General features: G+C 38.5%; 1 protein-coding gene across 7 annotated transcripts in view; it reads left to right on the top strand.

Annotated features, from left to right (window-relative positions):
• LOC108699189 (pecanex-like protein 1) overlaps window positions 1–18,089 on the top strand; it is a 101,002-nt gene that overhangs the window by 20,981 nt on the left and 61,932 nt on the right. For 4 of the 7 annotated variants that reach the window (XM_018231091.2, XM_018231090.2, XM_018231089.2 and 1 more), the window contains exons 2-7: window positions 3,544–3,752; window positions 4,527–4,632; window positions 5,655–5,694; window positions 6,702–6,791; window positions 9,367–11,034; window positions 17,947–18,070. In XM_018231091.2, the coding sequence (XP_018086580.1) occupies window positions 3,544–3,752; window positions 4,527–4,632; window positions 5,655–5,694; window positions 6,702–6,791; window positions 9,367–11,034; window positions 17,947–18,070 (2,237 nt within the window). The remainder of the gene's footprint in view (window positions 1–3,543; window positions 3,753–4,526; window positions 4,633–5,654; window positions 5,695–6,701; window positions 6,792–9,366; window positions 11,035–17,946; window positions 18,071–18,089) is intronic. The other 3 variants (XM_018231094.2, XM_018231093.2, XM_018231092.2) reach the window with 2 other exon arrangements.

Below are 18,089 nucleotides of genomic sequence, written 5' to 3'. Positions count from 1 at the left end.
TTAGCAACTATTGTATCAATGGTAATAGCTGCCTTTAATGAAACCCAGGCTCAGCAGGGCCAAAGATAAAAAATGTATCAACTAAATGTCTAAATTTAGAACAGTTTACAGAGTCGGCGACCCCTTCCCCAGAGCTGCTTTAAGATATGGGCACACAGGCTGTAGTCAGCGGCTGTTTCGCCAGAGTAATTTTGCAGGCTGAGAGAAGCAGATCTGCTCAGTGCCCTGCTCCATTAATTTGAATCTGATCAGTCTATGTGCAATCACACACAGGCTGAGGTCAGACCAATTATGCAGACTGAACACAGCACTGACAACAGCCTGTGTGTCCATAGCCTTAGAAGGTAAAAATTACACTTCAATATTTGAGAAACCGTCACATGTAGAGAAAGTAATTGGAAAAAGTCTTATTTCTGGTGAACTGGCTGAAACCATCTGCACTGAAAAAAGTGTTGGAAGGTGGACAACCCCTTTAACTACTTGTCTGGATACATTAATAGAACAGGCCTCAATTAGTTTATACATTGAATAAAGTACCCCTCTTGAAAAATATAAGGATATTTAAAAGTTACAAAGGAGCTCCATGACCATATAAAAGCATGAGGCCGAAGGCCGAGTATTTTTATATTACTCATGGAACGCTGAGCTGACTTCTAATATCCTCATATTTTGCAACAGGGGTACTTTATTATAATACACAAGTTTCAATGAGTCGTGTGACAGAAATGACATCAGTAAGCTCTGATTGTAACCAATGACATCACTAAGCACCATTTATATGGATATAATACACAAAAGCCATGAATATCTTGTAAATTAGCACTTATAAACGGTGAGTTCTGATCTCAACAGTTATAAACGGTGTGTTCTGATGTCATTTCTGTCACATTACTCTTGTGTATTATAATAAATAAAGTACCCCCAGTTGCAAAATATGAGGATATTAGAAGTTACCTCAGAGTTCCATGACCTGTATAAAAACACTCTATCTTCGGCCTTGTGTTTTTATATGGTCATGAAACTCCTCTGTAACTTATAATATCCTTATATTTTACAAGAGGGGGTACTTAATTCACTTTATCATTTATAAACTTTATTTATTTAAAGTGAGGAGAATGTCTGAGAAGATTTTTGGAAAGCAAATTAATGGTTTCTATTGAATGGAGCACTTATCTTAACCCTTTTTTTTTTATTTGTAGTTGTAAACCTTGTTTGGCATCTGGTTAATTTGTTCAGAATTGTGTAATTAGGAAAAATGGTTTAGATGTTTCTGAAGGTCATTTCTTTGCAACCTGAAGACAAGTCCCAAACTTTAGCCCACTTGTTCAAAGGGGTTGTTGACCTTTATATTAATGTTTAGTATGAAGTAGAGTGTGATATTCTGGGACCATTTACAATTGGCATTTTTAATTATTTGTGGTTTTTGTTGTTTAGCTTTTTATTTGGCAGCTCTCCAGTTTGCAATTACAGCAATCTGGTTGCTAGGGTCCAAATTACCCTAGTAACCATGCATTGATTTGCATAAGCGACTGGAATACAAATGGGAGAGTGTCTGTTTGGAAAAATAAGTATTAAAAAGTAGCAATAACAATAAATGTGTAGCCTTCCAGAGCATTTACTTTTTAGATGGGGTCAGTGACCCCCCATAGTCGCAAAGATCAAAGTACGATTTTCGGACCCTGTGTGGAGAGTCCCGACATTTTTCGTCCCATGGAGATCGGTCGATTGGCCAGGTTAAAAGATTTCTGTCGGCTGCCAATTTCTCTGCATGCATTGCCGTTAGGACGATTTCACTGGGAGACTTTGTTTTACATAAACTTTCGTAAGATTGCTGTCAGGGGCGGAACATCGGCTGATCTGTTCTTTTACTACCTTATTTGATCTGAATGGTTAGTGGCAGGTTGGGAGATGTGGACGTCTGATCGTTCGAGGATTCGGACGATCGGATCTTTGCGCCTATGGCCAGTTTAAAAGAGTCCGAAGAAACAGGCAAATAATTTAAAATCTATAAAAAAAAGAAAAAAAATATCAATTGAAAACTTGCTTATTAGCCATTCTATAACTTACTAAAAGTTAACATAAAGATGAACCACCCCTTAAAGATCCTCTTGCATGAACAAGTCAAACTGTCAAAAATCAAACTGTCCTCTATTAGCAATATTTATCAAGTGTTTTGCCTATCCATGGAATCTTGATTCTTTATTTAGTGCCAATGTTACTGCACTCATATTGTAGACCTATACATGTTTCATTGGCTAAATCTACCATAAATTCATACCTATTGAAAATATGCAGAACAATAAAATATTGGGATGGAGAAATAAAGGGTTTATTGTTCAGAAAATAAGTGCCACTTTTGTGACATCATCAGTGGCACAGGTCTATAAATGGATGCGGGAAGGGTTTCCCTAAACCAGGGATCCCCAACCTTTTGAACCCCTGAGCAACATTCGGAAGTAAAAGGAGTTGGGGAGCAACATGTGCATGAAAAATGTTCTTGGGCTGCCAAATAAGTGCTGTGATTGGCCATTTGGTAGCCCCTTTGTGGATTGTCAACCTACATTGAGGCTCTGTTTGGCAGTGTACCTGGTTTTTATTCAGCCAAAACTTGCCTCCAAGCCTGGAATTCTAAATAAGCAAGGTACAAGCAAAGTTCACTCTGGAGAGCCAAATTAAATCCAGTGTACTTTATTCAAACACAACATGTTTCGGACAGACATGTCCAGTGTTTGAATAAAGTACACTGGATTTAATTTGGCTCTCCAGAGTGAACTTTGCTTGTACCTTGGATATTGTGTGGCTTGGACGGTGCCACTGACTCTGTTCGATAGAGCCTTGATGTCTTTGGAGTGAGGGACCACCCGACTAATAATAGCATTACTTGTAATTCTAAATAAGCTCCTACTTTGAGGCCACTGGGAGCAACATCCAAGGGGTTGGAGAGCAACACGTTGTTGCAGGTATGCCCAGTCCCTTTTCAGAGAGAGTGCACTGTCTTGCCCAAAAAAAAGGCAATTAATGGAGGTATACCATAAATTTTCTTAAAAAGGCAATGTAACTGGGCAGAGATCTGCTTCAGTGGATCAATTTTTAAAACCAATAACCTCATTCAACTAAGCAAGCGTTTTATCACTGTTCTTAATAATGTAGCTGCCAGATGTCCATGTACACTATGCTTGGATGAGGAACATTATGTCAGTTCCCACTCAAATTTAAAAAAAAAAAAAAAAAAAAAAAAAAGTGCAGCATATTTAGATTTGAGAAGGTGGAAAATCCTATGCCGGTTTCCTATGCAGCATTTGTATTAATAGAATTTATTTTGTTAGGGAAGATTTGCTTTTTAATATTTTTATGTATTTCTAATATTGCCCGTGATCAATTGTATATTTTTGCTGCAGTTTGTATTAATAGAATTTATTTTGTTAGGGTAGATTTGCTTTTTAATATTTTTATGTATTTCTAATATTGTCCGTGATCAATTGTATATTTTTGCTGCAGTTTTCCTATAATTTTTCTTGTGGTAACTGTTTTCTTTCTTTTCAGGCAGTCCCGACGTCTCTGCTGATTGTTGCCGTGTACTGCCCAGTGGTTGCAGCTGTTTTCATTGTGTTGAAGCTGGTTAACTACCGTCTGCACAGGGCACTGGACGAAGGAGAAATTGTGGAGAGGAGTGCTAGTGAGTTGACTGAAAGGGTGGCAAAGGCAGAACATAGTGACAGCTCTGCAAGAAGAGAGGACAGCAATGGACCCGGGTAAGAGTTGAAAATAATTGGAAACATGGTAGGGAAAAAAAGTATTCTTTTCTTTGAAACACAGGAGTGCATAGGCCTAGCATAAGCAGTAATGGATGGTGTGTGTGTGTGTGTATCAAGCCAATTGGAGAGACTGCACACCTCACAAAACCAAAGCAGCGTGTCCTGGAATCTGCAACCTCCCAACCAAGGTACATAGAAAAATCACCGGCACACAGGAATTCAGTTAGCAGGGCAAGCCCTTGCAAATTTATTAATGCAGTGCAACATTTCGGGACCTTGACAAAGGGGCGTGCCCCGAAACGTTGCACTGCATTAATAAAATTGCAAGGGCTTGCCCTGCTAACTGAATTCCTGTGTGCCGGTGATTTTTCTACGTACCTTGGGGTGTGTGTATTACAAGTACAAAAGTTGGAGCAATGTTTACTTTTGACTTGCACAAATGTCTATAACATCACAAATGTCTGCTAGCCAGGAACATTGGTAGCTTTCCTCCTGCAGAATGGAGGGGGGCTGTAGGTTTCAGTGATCTTGTGTATTAAACTCCCTATTTTTTTAATGTAAATTTTTTCTGTTCATCTTGTTACTTTTGCTATAAAATTAGCACTGGTTACCAGAACAAATTGTATTGGAATACAAACCCTTTAGTTTAGTCATGCTGTCTTAATGAAAGCTCAGCTCATTTTATAACAAACTGCAGCTTATGAATCAAGCTTGTTTCATTGGTTTCTTGCGCAATAACTTTCTTATCCCTTTGCTTTTTTGCCATGGCAGTGATCCAGGTGGAGGGATTGAAATGTCTGAATTTGTTCGCGAAGCAACTCCTCCAGTTGGATGCAGTTCACGTAATTCCTACTCTGGGTTGGACCCAAGCAATCAGGTCTGTGGCTGGTACAAAGTACAAATTGCAAAATGGTAATAAATGTGTAATCAAACTTTAGTCCTCCAATAACCAAACAAATAATGAATCAGAGGGGCTATGATACGCTATGGTTTACTGTAATATCCATGAAACAACTTTCCCATCAGTGATAAAATGATTGCCACAAATGTCCCTGTTATTTTGGTTACTAACTGAGAACTAAACCCTAAAGTTGAATATCTAGAAATGCTTACTATATACTGAACTTACTACACCTACTCTTTTAGAGAGAGAGAGAGAGAGAGAGAGAGAGAGAGAGAGAGAGAGAGAGAGAGAGAGAGAGAGAGAGAGAGAGAGAGAGAGAGAGAGAGAGAGAGAGAGAGAGAGAGAGAGAGAGAGAGAGAGAGAGAGAGAGAGAGATCCAAATTAGGAGAAGGCCATCTCCCATAGACCGCATTTTATAATAATAATTAAAATCTTTAAAAATTATTTATTTTTTCTCTGTAATAATTAAACAGTACCTTGTACGTGATCCCAACTTAGATATAAATAATTCTTATTGGAGGCAAAACAATTCTGATAGGTTTATTTGATATTATGGTAGATTTAAAGTATGGATGAAACATATTACAGAAAGATCCTTTATCTGGAAAATGCTAGGTCCAAAGCATTCTGGAGAACAGGTCCCATGCATATTCTAAAGTATAAGTGGTAGTTGGTCCTTACTTCAACAAAAACGATTATCATTTCCACCTTTGTTATTAAATTAATGGGTCAGATAACTTCCAATTATTTCACAAGGAATATGTTCTGACTGAAATTGTTGTGAGTCCTTTATGTGAATGACATCGGAATAACTGATACTGCTTTTCAATAAATGTTTAAGATCATTCATTTGTGTATAAAAAATTCCTTCTGCCACCTACAGATGTATCGAGTCTGCATAGTCTAAAATAGAGGCTTATTTGGCCATCACAGAATAAACCTGCCACTCCCTAGACACTCCTTTTAACCCATTGACTCTCTTTGTTTCTAAACAGGTTGGAGTGTCTCGTTATGGAGGTGCGTCTGGAAGCAAAGGTATTAAAGATATTAAGACATGACAATAATAATAATGAATAATGTGACTGCTTAACAGTAGGTATTCTTAATGGAACAGTAATACCAAAAACTGAAAGTGTTTTAAAATTGTGACACTATAATATAAAGTTGCCCTGCACTGGTTAAACAGGTGTTTGCTTCAGAAAGACTACAATAGTTTATATGAACAAGCTGCTGTGTATCCATGAAGGCAGCCATTCAAAGCTGAAAAAAGGAGAAAAGGTACAGGATACACAGCAGAAACAGGTTCTGTAGTGGTACAATGGGATTCTTCGGAGCTTATCTATCAACTGTGTATCCTGTGCTTGAATGGCTGCCCCCATGGCTACACCGCAGTGTTTGAAGCAAACACCTGTTTTACCAGTGCAGAGCAACAGTACATTATATTGTCATTCCTTTTAAACACTTTTATTTTTTGGCGTTACTGCCTATGCTGTGCAGAGTTTTTTTGGCTACTAAATGCTATGTTGAAAACACACCCCCTGCTTGCTAGAGCAGAGCATGGCGAACACTTTGTTTGTTGCATATTCTGTCATGACAGAAGGCCTCCATGGCATTTTTGGCCATGGTCTATATATTAGGAGCCTTTCTACAAGAAACCCAAAAATGGTAAAGATTTGGAACAGAAATGTGAAAAGGTATTCAGTTAACTGGTATAATCAACTTATTACTGCTTAAAAATTGGTGATCAAGGCTGTAGAACCATAGAACTAGAATACAATCCAATAGTCTGCGCATTATTATATATGTGTTTAATAATACTACAGAATACTCTTTCACAATAAAGACATTCATTTTTGTCAGGTCTAAAGGTAGTTCAGTGTGATAGTTATTATGCATGATCACATGGTTTAGTTGGCATGGGGTTATTACTTAGTAGATGTGTCAAGTTTTTTGCACTCCCAGTTATGGGCATAATGTACATAGCAGCACATACGAAGAGTTATAGTAAATAAATGTACTCATATGTCTGGTTGTGTCTACAGGGGATACAGATGCTGCAAAGACATCAGATGATATCAGTCTGAGTCTTGGCCAGAGTTACAGTTTGTGCAAAGAAGCAAGTGAAGACCAAGGTAGACTGCATTATATACTGGCAGCATATAATGACCTAGTGTTTTTTTCTGCATCTTTGGAATATTGCCTTGTGGTAGATTATGGGAAGAAAACATGCATTATGCATATAAACTGGCACATACTTGCAGAAAAGGTCAACCCATGGCCCCTCTATCTCAATGAGGATTTGGCGAAGTGTTTTATTGCTGTAAAGGGCCCAAATTACTTGGACCAAGGGGGCAGCAAGAAACTGTTACAAAATAAGGGAGAAAATTGTTTGAACATATGGTTTGACAGTGGGGCAGAGAAAAATTGAGAAGCTCCATTCACTGTTAGTCTGGTAGCTTGGGGTACGAGGGCAGAGAAGGAGTGAAGACTTTCAAAAGGGTGGAGGAGAGGGGGCAGCAATAAACTTAGGCATAACTTAAAAAAAAAAAATGATTGCAACTTTGATTGCATCATATTTAAGATTTCTAATTTGTACCAAAAGATCAACATACTGTAATATCATACAGATTATTCTTCAAGTAGCTATACTATGTATATAATTAGGAGGCATTTATACCAATGTCTGATCTTAAAACACAAAAAAAAAACCACTAGTATTTGCCCTATGCTTTTACATTACCTATCTTATCCCATCATATTCCTCTATGAGGGGGCTACCATATTTGTGCATCTGTAAGCCACTAGCATTAGAAATTCTAACTGTGATATGTTGAGAAAGGGCAATAAGGTTGGCAAAACCTTAGGTCAGGTTTAGTAACATTAAAGTAGAATTCAACCCGTAACATAAAAAAACCCTACCCTCCATAGACCCAACCCCCCCACCCAGCCTGCCTGGTACCTGGGGCAAATGCCCCTAACTTTTTACTTACCCCTCGGTTCAGATTCTGTTCTCGGGAGTTCACGGCAGCCATCTTCTTTTCTTCATTAAACTTCGGAAGCAGACCGTTGTTTGGGACCGGAATATTACTCCAACGGCGCATGTGCTGAAAATCGACGGTCTGCTTCCGAAGTTTAATGAAGAAAAGAAGATGGCTGGCATGAATTCCCGAGGACAGAATCTGAACAGAGCGGTAAGTAAAAAGTTAGGGGCACTTGTCCCCTGGGCTACCAGGTAGGCTGGGGGTCTATGTATGGTAGGGGACTAGAGTTTTTTTTGTGTTACGGTTGAATTCTCCTTTAAGTAAATTACTTACAAAAGCCGTCCTATCATTGAATAATGATCAGCTGTGCTATAGGTAACTTTATATTTTGAAAAGTAGTTTTTTAGTGCCAGTATCACTTTGAGCTGGAAGTATATATAGATACTTTGTTGGGCATGTTGGCCCTTTTCCTCCAAACTGCTCACTGTCTGGGCATGTATATCATTTCAGGGGGCAGTATTTACAGATCATCCAAAATTCCTATTATACTGCCAATAATTTTCCAAATTGAACATTTGCCAATTCAGCATGTTGTTTAATGATGCATCGCAGATAAGCTTCTCTTCATTACCTATCAAATCCCATCTGATCTTTCATGCATTTTGGCCTTAATGAATGAAACAGTAATAAAACATTACCTTGTACTTGATCCAAACTAAGATACAATTAATCCTTATTGGATGCAAAACCAGACTATTGGGTTTATTTAATGTATAAATGATTTTCTATAATGATCCAAATTATGGAAAGATCCGTTATCCGGAAAACCCTAGGTCCCGAGCATTCTTTATAACAGGTCCCATACCGTACAAAATTCCATGTGTGCCTAAGGAAGGTTTCCATTCTCTTCTTTAGCAGGAACTGTTAAAATGTATTAATGTTTGTATAAAACACCTCATGCATATTACATTAAATGTTGCTGCATATAAATTCAATTATTTGACGAGACTTCAATGTAAAAGCTGGTCTTGTATTAGAGAGCAATTTCCAACATTTTAAGATACATAAATGAGTCATTGGGCTGAAATGGTAGATATCATGAAATGCTTTTTTGTTTGAAGTTTATGCAAACTCTTCATTGCTTTGGATCGCAACAAGAGAGAAGTGCCCTTGCCAAATCAGATTTCATCTTGGGTTTTAGTGGCGTTCTAATCACAGCTAAAGTACAGCAAGCAGAAAGCTAGTTTTCTAAGTCAAGATACTGGAACTGTACTTGTAGTTAGAAGGCAATATTATTACAAGTCAGGCAGCAAAGTGGGAAGGGGCAAGGGTGCTGGAGTTAGGAAAACAAATCTTTAAAATATCTTATAAACCATTTAACAAAAATGAAATTCCTGATACAATTGTTGAAATAATTTGGAACGCATCAACTGCCCAATTCGGTGGGTGAAAATAATAGGAAATTATCTGACCATGATTCATCAACAGTTGGAAACTTGTTACTGTTTGCTCTTTTTGCAGTACATTTTGCAGTGATTTTTCTTTTAACTGTGCTAGGTGTTTTATGCTTACTTTGAAAGTGTTACATTTTTAAAGTATCAAAAGTTATGCTTCAGTTTACACTGACCGATTATGAGGGGGAAATTTGTTACATACGTAACATTCATTAAATAAACGCCTTTCTACATTTATGAGAGCTAATATATTTTCATTGTTTTTCAAACAGATTTGACTGTGGATCAGAAGCTTTTCCGTCTTGTCTCCAATGACTCCTTTGTCTCCATTCAGCCTTCAATATCTTCGGGTGGAAAAGACTTATCTAGAGATTTCAGTGACAAAGGATCGATAGCAACACACGGTCATCACCACCATGTGGATCTGTCTCTGTCTAATGCTTGTGACACAGAAATAGCCTCACTTGTTCCACTGCATTCACATTCATACAGGAAAGATCATCGACCAAGAGGTGTCCCAAGGACTTCAAGCTCTGCTGTTGCTTTCCCAGACACTTCTCTGACTGACTTTTCACTCTATCAACCAAGGCGCGGGCTGGATCCTGTTAGTGAACTTGAAGCTTCCAAACCACATTCTGGGTCCAAAGATTCACTAGTAGATAATGCTTGTGCTTCAGGGATTTTTCAATTAGACTGTCTAAAAAACAAAGGAGCCCAGCAGCTTTCAAGAACTGGTAGTGTTAAACACATGAAGACTGACAAAAGCATGGATAGTTTAAGAAGCCTCAGTACTAGAAGCAGTGGATCCACAGAAAGTTATTGTAGTGGAACAGACCGGGACACAAATAGCACTGTTAGCAGCTACAAAAGTGAACAGACCAGTTCAACTCATGTGGAAAGTATTTTATCTGAGCATGAGGATATTACTGCTGCAAAGAGAGTCCACTGTAGTGACCCAGAAGAAGAACATAGCTCTGCTACTGAAAAAAGGACTAGTAGTGTAAGAACCGCCGTAGAAAGAAACAATGCTCAGGAAGCCAAGGATGCCAACACATCTGATGATGTACAGAGTCCAAGGGGTCTTAGCTCACCCGCATCAGAAGAAGCTAATAAGAACCCACACGCAAATGAATTAACTGTACAAACTGACTGGCTTCCAGGTAAACTGTCGGCTAACATGGATGAACCTGGGGAGAAGCCAGTCATTTTAGTTGACTTGAGATCTTTGAAAGAAACTGGTATTAAGCAGAGAGATAATGACGTACGACCCAAATCATCTAGTCTAATACATCAAACATCCTCTGCTCATAAATCATGCAGGAGACGGACAGGTAAAAAAAGAGCCAGCAGTTTTGATGCAAGTAGACACAAAGAATATGTTTCCTTTCAAGGCATAGCTGATACCAAACCTCACAGTACTGGTTTTTGTCATGATGAAGATTCTAGCGACCAAAGCGACTTGAGCAGGACCTCAAGCGTTCAGTCTGCCCACCGTTTCAGCAGCGATAGCTCTTCCAGCACTACTTCCCATTCATGCCAGTCTCCTGAAGCAAGATACAGTGCCCTAAGGACAAAGTATCGAATAAAAGAAAGAGGCACAGAGTCACATCGCACACACCTAAATTGTGAAGGAACTAGTAAAAAGCGGTCCACGCGCAGGACTTCTAGTGCAAGTGGTACAAAGAGCCGAGCTAGAGTATTAAGTCTGGACAGTGGCACTGTTGTTAGCTTTAGTGATGCCAACAGACTGGCTGCTCCTGAAAATATAAAAACCTTAACCACTTCTAAATCAGATCTAGAAGCCAAAGAAGGTGAAGTGCTAGATCAGATGTCTCTGCTGGGGAGAGCTTCACAGTTAGAATCGGTAACACGGTCAAGAAATAGCTTGCCCAGTCAGGTTACTTTCCAAGAAATTGGAGAGCGAGAAGCATCTGTTGGAGGTAGGTGATGTATGAAAAAATTTTTCTTGCTATTCTGTTTTCTAGAAATAAAACATTGTAGACATACAAGAGTCAAGCTTCAAGTCAGCATTCCAAAATAAATGGCTATTTCATGATTGATGAACATTTGTACTTAAGAGAATAAAGTCATCCCTAAATAAAAAGGGGATATGCTTTGCTTTTTGAGGAAAGTACATTATTAGGCAGGCATTCAAACATTTTCCTTGTTTAGGAGAAAACTAGAGCATCTTAGAGAACACACTTTAGCCTGATTAAAGGGGTGTTTTGCTCAGGAACACAGCCAAAGTGTGCACCAATGAGGCATCCCCAAATGTGTTTGAAATGCTTTAGCCTTTTGTATTTGGTAAAATGTCAACCTTTGTTTTTCTAACTGTTAATTTATAACAATAATTAATTTTTTTGGGTCTTTGTGTTTCTCTGTGAAGTTACTGTCCACATTTACACCTGTTTCTTATTTAAAAATGTGTTGCTTCATATATAAAATATTCACGTTTTATAAATGCAGGTGCAAACGGAGATGTGCAGTTAGCAATGCAATTATCACTTGTGGTGCAGCAGCATTCTTTGTCATGGATGGCACACTTTTATTTTTAATTCAATTATGGCAAATGCAGCTTCAGCCCAATGGTTGACTTCTCTTTCCAGAGCCCATTTATTTTAGAACTTAAATTATCCTTTATTTATATAGCTCTGAGTTTACACAGTGCTATGCTGAGATATCACATCACAGAAAGCTAATACTCTGTGTAAGGTTGTTATTCAGTAAATTAGAGAATTGATCAGCTGTCTGAATACACTTGCAAGGCTCTGTGTTTGTAAGGGTCAAGCATATTCGGGGAAATTAGTCGCTCCAACAACAAATCGCCTGTTCTTCAGGGCGACAATCTCCCCAAACTGCCTTCCCCCTGCCCTCTAAAATGAAAATCGCCTGCGGCAATTCCCGCGATGCGCTTTGTTTTCCCGAAGTCAGCCCAAGTTTTCTCGTGAGGCAACTTCGGGCAACTTCAGAAAACGAAGCGCCGCATGTGCATTGCCGCAAGCGATTTTCATTTTAGCTGGCGGAGGGCAGGGGGAAGGCAGCTCGGGAATATTGTCGCCCCGAAGAAGGTGATTTGTCGTTGGGGTGACTAATCTCCCCGAATCTGCTTATGTGGCCTGACCTTAAAGGAAAAAGCTCAAAGCTGATTCCATCGACTTTGTCAGTCTTAACCATCCAATCAAAATCTCTGTTGCTTGATTCCCATTGATAGCAATTAGTAGCCCATGCCATGTTTTGGTTTCCATGAATACACTCTATGCTCTAGCACAAGGACATTTGTACTGAGCAGCGCACCATGGGCCTAAAGAAAGGTCTGTAGATCCTATGAATACAACTGTTGATAAAGATAATTTTGCCATTTTGAGAATGAAAGGTAATACAAGTGTCATTACTAACACAGTTTGAATAGAGAATATTTTGCTGGGTACTGTAAAGTATAAAAATATTAGAAGTCACAGAGAAGTTCTCTGACCATATAGTGTTTGAATGACAACATTTATATGTTTATATGGCACCAACATAAACGCTTTGAAAATAAGATTTTATTTAAACGCTGTAAACTCTTGTAGTCATTGTAAATTAAATTCTTTGTGTGTAATTTGTAAGCGTTTTGCCTAATATGATCAACCCCAAGTAAAATGTTGTTTATGTGAACACGTGACTAATTCTCTTTTGCTTTACAGGAACTTTATTTTTCATATAAACATGTCCATCGCAAACATTTTTATAATTTTGTATTTTTGTAAGAAATGCTGATTAGATCCATTGAATGAGCTTTTAAGTAAGTCGATAGTACAAACAATACAGTTGTTGAGAACGCAATTTGGTTCCTTGAATATAAAGGCAGATCTCTTAAATGGAGACCCATCACCCAAAAAAATTATTTCAAATCGTATTTTATCATGTTAGCCGAGCAAAATGAACTTTAATTACACTGTATAAATTATTTGAATCTTATTTCCATCAGTCTGGGAACTCATAATTATAGCAAGCAGCCAGGAGCCATTTTGTGGACACTTATTAAGGCTTCCATCATATCAGAATCTTGTTTGTGCACCAGAATGGGGGACCTGATGTCCATCCCCATGTACTGGTTACACAATTAAATGTTTGAGAATTAGGGGAATTTGGGGGAGAGCAGTGACATCTATTAAGTGCTGAATGGAAAGTGAATAATTGCTTGGCCAAATTCTATGCCTAAGGCATAGAGGAGGGGCAGCCAATATTTGATTGACAGCTGCGATTTTTAAATGAGCTTACAACCGCTATGAACCCTTTAATAAAAAAAATTTGGATTTCATGTTAATTTGAAAATGACTTTTATTATACAACTTTTTATGTCAGGGTGACAGGTCCACTTTAAAAGAAGAGATAATCGTATGTTAACATGATCATTTTGATAAAGATTTGTGGTCCTTTATGATGCAGCTTACTCTGTGTAGTATGTGGTGTTGGAAAAATATTTAAATATTGTTTTCTATGCCAGAGGCCAGATACGGCAGTCATTGTCATCCGTTTCATGACATTCTCCCAACAGGGACCATATTTGTTGTGTTTTCTGTGAAGCAAGGTGTAGAGAAGAAGCACTGCTTTTGAAGTTGTAAGGAGGAATTTGGGCAGCCAAGTCTCCGTGAGACCTTAAAGATAGTATTTTGATTGTGTTCAATGAGAGGCTTCCGATCACCCTTAGTTTTCCATGTCTAATGTAGCTAGTTCACTACAGTCAAGATAAAGCCGCCTGGTTTTTATTTTGTAGCAAACCAATGTATCAGAGAGCACTGCTTGAGGCCTTCTCACATGAATCTGTCAACTCCATTCCATGCAGCAACTACTTGCCATTTGACCTAGATTGTCATGGAATCCTATATTTGGGATCTATTTTCCAGACTGTTTGGGACCTGGAGTATTCCAATAAGGCTGTCTTTCTGTAATTAAGTTATTCATACCTTAAATCTACTAAAATATTTAATCATGAAATAGGATTATTTTGCTACCAATACAGATTTTTGCTAAAAAAGCTAGGCTTGAGTCTATGATTGTGTTGTGAGAACACAAAACGCTTAAGGCTGTGATCCACCTCCATAAAAGAACTGTTTTTACTACTACTGCCTGGAGGACTGCTTTTTGAGTGCCTACCCTACAAAACAATACAATATGTTGGTATGTTATTTATGCCAATATGATCGGCACTCAGTTGCTACATTTTCCCCTCAAGCTGGTGCTCTTTTTAGGAATAAAGTGGACTCTCTCCACAGTAATAGAGCAGTATGCCTTAAAGGGGTTGTTCACCTTTCAATTAACGTTTAGTTTGATGTGGAGAGGGATATTCTGAGCCAATTTGCAGTTGGTTTTAGTTTTTTATTATTGGTGTTTTTTATCTTGTTGCAAGGATCCAAAATAATCCTAGCTACCATGCATTGGTTTAAAAGAGAGACTGGTACATATAGGAGAGCGCCTGAATAGAAAAATGACTAATAAAAAAAAAAAAAAAAAAAAAAAAGTAGCAGTAACAATATATCTGTTGCCTTTCGGAGCATTTGTTGCATATATGGGGTCAGTGAAAGCTATTTAAAAGCAGGAGAAAGTCAGAAGAAGGACAATCTAAAAACTATAAAAAATTAATAATGAAGACTATCTGAAAAGTTGCTTAGAATTGTGCATTCTATAACATATTAAAAGTTAACTTGATGGTGAACCACCCCTTTAAAGCTTTAAAGATATTTTTTGTTTTGTGATAAACTTGGTTTTGTGCTGCCTTAGTTATTCTCATGTGCATAGTACATCATTATTCATCTTTAATGAATACTATAAAAAAAAGGCATTTCTGTGTTTTGGAACTTTCTGAATAAAGGCCATGCCGTAATCGAATATCTCAAACTGGTAAAAACCAAAGATGTGATATGTTGCTTTGATGGATGCAGTAGGCATTTTGTGGGCACTTGTAACAAAAACAACTGTCTAATGCAATTGTCAATTGACAAATGTCTAATATTTTTATGCAAATCTTTATCTTCAATAAATAACTGGTTTGCCAGAGGAAAAGTTTAATCAAGTTGAACTGTGTAAAGTTCCGTTTTAAAGCAGAACTAAAGCCTAACTATAGAAGTAGGCTAGAAATGTTGTACATTATGTGTTGGGCTTCTGTACCAGCCCAAGTCAACCACAGCCTTTTAGCAGGGAAGATCTGTTTCTCCAAAGATGCCCCAGTAGCTCCCCATCTTCTTTTCTGCTGATTCACGGTACATGCTCTATGCTTCTGTAACTTATTGAGCTTAGGGACCCACTCACAGTATACAGTACACGTAGAAAATAAATGTAATATAAGGCTGATTAATACAGATAATTACTACACGGCAGCACATAAATTAGTGCAAGTATCATAAAAATTTAATAATCAGGCCTGTAACATCCGCTTATATTACAAGCCAACCTCATTTCTAGCTTGATAAATTGTGACGACCCCTAAACTTAGCTTCTCAACAGCTGCTCAGAGCCCACTGCGCATGTGATTGTTTTAGGCAATGCCCTGGTGACCCCCTGTGAAAAGTCCTGGACCATTGCTTCTGTTAAGAAGCCGAAACTTTAGGCTGGTGCAATAAGTTTAGTATATAAATTTTGGCATTTTTAGCCACATTAATTTTTAGGGTTTAGTTCTCCTTTAAAAAACAAAAGTCAAAGTCCTTGCGCATGGTTCCAACTGCTTTTACAGCAGTTCTTCCTTATGAAATGCTACAGAGAAAACACCAGGGATTTTTTTTAATAATTATGTTTCACCATATCTATGTTGATATCTAATGTATTTCAGTAAAATTACATTCTCAATTTAGCATTCATTGGTATATTTTAAAAGTAGTGTAGTTTGTACCAGTCTATTGCAGCCACCAATCAGACGGTAGCATTTACTGGTCACCTAGAGGAAGTCAAACCTGATTGGTTGCTAAACGTTACTAGACCTATAGACTAGTGTATTACACCCACTGACCCGCCCATGGAATATCACTGTCCCACCCCTCCCCCCACCCCATGATGCCATTAGCCTGCCCGGAGCTCACAGTGAGGAAAGGTGGCAATCCTATAACAGAACCTAGTGCAATATTGTTGACGTTCAGTACAGGCTAGGGAAGCAGCATGCTGAGTTTCTTTGTTTGAAGAAAACACCTTGCTTAATTTTACATTTTAAGAAAGCACTAATAAGCACCTTGTTTATTTAATTTTTATGATGGCACTTTGTAAAAACCACTATAGCACTTTAGAAGACACAAAAAAAAATTTGGGTTTAGACTTTCTATGGTTCAAAACACAGAGATTTGTGTTACAACATCCTGGTGATTGTACTGAATGTTAACAATATTGTGCTTGGTTCTGTTCGTTTTTTCCATAGCCCGTGGTGGCTCTGATCTATAATTTTATCTTGATTTGTTGATCCAGTGGAAGAACTGCGGCAAAGGAAAAAATTCTGAGAGTTTACTTTCCCTTTAATCTTGCAAATTTTGTTTGTTTTGCTATGTTAACTTCGTTGGCTTACATACGTTAAAGGGGAAAATATTTTTTTTCCAAAACACATCAGTTAATAGTGCTGCTCCAGCAGAATTCTGCACTGAAATCCATTTTTCAAAAGAGCAAACAGAATGTTTTAGATTCAATTTTGAAATCTGACATGGGGCTAGACATATTGTCAGTTTCCCAACTGCCCCAGTCATGTGACTTGTGCTCTGATAAACTTCAGTCACTCTTTACTGCAAGTTGGAGTGGTATCGCCCCCTCCCCCCCAGTAGCCTAACAAAAGAACAATGGGAAGGTATCCAGATAGCAGCTCCCTAACACAAGATAACCGTTCCCTAAGATCTAAGAACAGCACTCACTGAGACTGATTCAGTTACATGAACAGTTCAGTGTGAAAATAAAAACTGGTTAAATAGGCTGTGCAAAATAAAAAATGTTTCTAGTATAGTAAAGGTGGCCATACACAGAGAGATACACCTTGAGCTGGGCCCATACACGGGACTATAAACTGCCGGCAGCTTTTATCGGCCCATGTATGGCCACCTTTAGTTAGGCAAAAATTTAATGTATAAAGGCTGGAGCGACTGGATGTCTAACATAATAGCCAGAACATTACTTCCTGCTTTTCAGCTCTCTAACTCTGAGTCAGCGACTTGAAGGGGGGGCCACATGGGACATATCTGTTCAGTGAGTTTGCAATTAATCCTCAGCATTCAGCTCAGATTCAAAAGCAACAGATATGACCCGTGTGGCCCCCCTCAAGTCTCTGATTGGTTGCTGCCTGGTAACCAGTCGGTGTAAACCAAGAGAGCTGAAAAGCAGGACGTTGGATTCTGGCTATTATGTTACAGATCCTGTCACTCCAGCCTTTATGCATCTAAATAACTATATTAGAAACCCGTTACCCATCGTTAGGATCCGATCATTGGGCCCTAGGGCCCACGATTGGATCAGCCCGATATTGCCCACCTCAAGGTGGGCATATCGGGGAGAGATCTGCTTGTTTGATGACATCGCCAAACGAGCGGATCTCGGTGTATGGCCACCTTTTACTATATTCTAAACATTATCTATTTACCCAGTTTTAATTTTTACACTAAACAATTCCTTTAAGTAGGAGAAATAACAGCCTGCCAGAAAGAAGTTCCATCCTAAAGTGCAGGCACAAGTCACATGACTTGGGAAACTGACAATATGTCTAGCCACATGTCAAAATTGAAATTTGAATTCAAAATTTTGCATGATTTTCTGGTTCACTATGAACCAACTTGATGGAAAATTGTTGGCAAATATTGCTTGCTGCATAACCAGTTTCCTCGTGATCTAAAGTATCTGTCTTGCTGCTGCAGCACGCGCCAGTGAGGAGACATTTCGACGTGAACGCAGCACATTTAGGCGCCAAGCGGTTCGGCGCCGACACAATGCAGGGAGTAATCCCACCCCTCCTGCATCACTTATCGGATCACCTCTCAGGTACGGTATTGCAAACTCC

This window comes from Xenopus laevis, chromosome 8L (assembly GCF_017654675.1).
Source record: "Xenopus laevis strain J_2021 chromosome 8L, Xenopus_laevis_v10.1, whole genome shotgun sequence".
In the NCBI taxonomy this organism is placed as follows: domain Eukaryota; kingdom Metazoa; phylum Chordata; class Amphibia; order Anura; family Pipidae; genus Xenopus; species Xenopus laevis.
The sequence above is the reverse complement of the archived record's forward strand: the minus strand, read 5'-3'. Positions and strand labels throughout refer to the sequence as shown.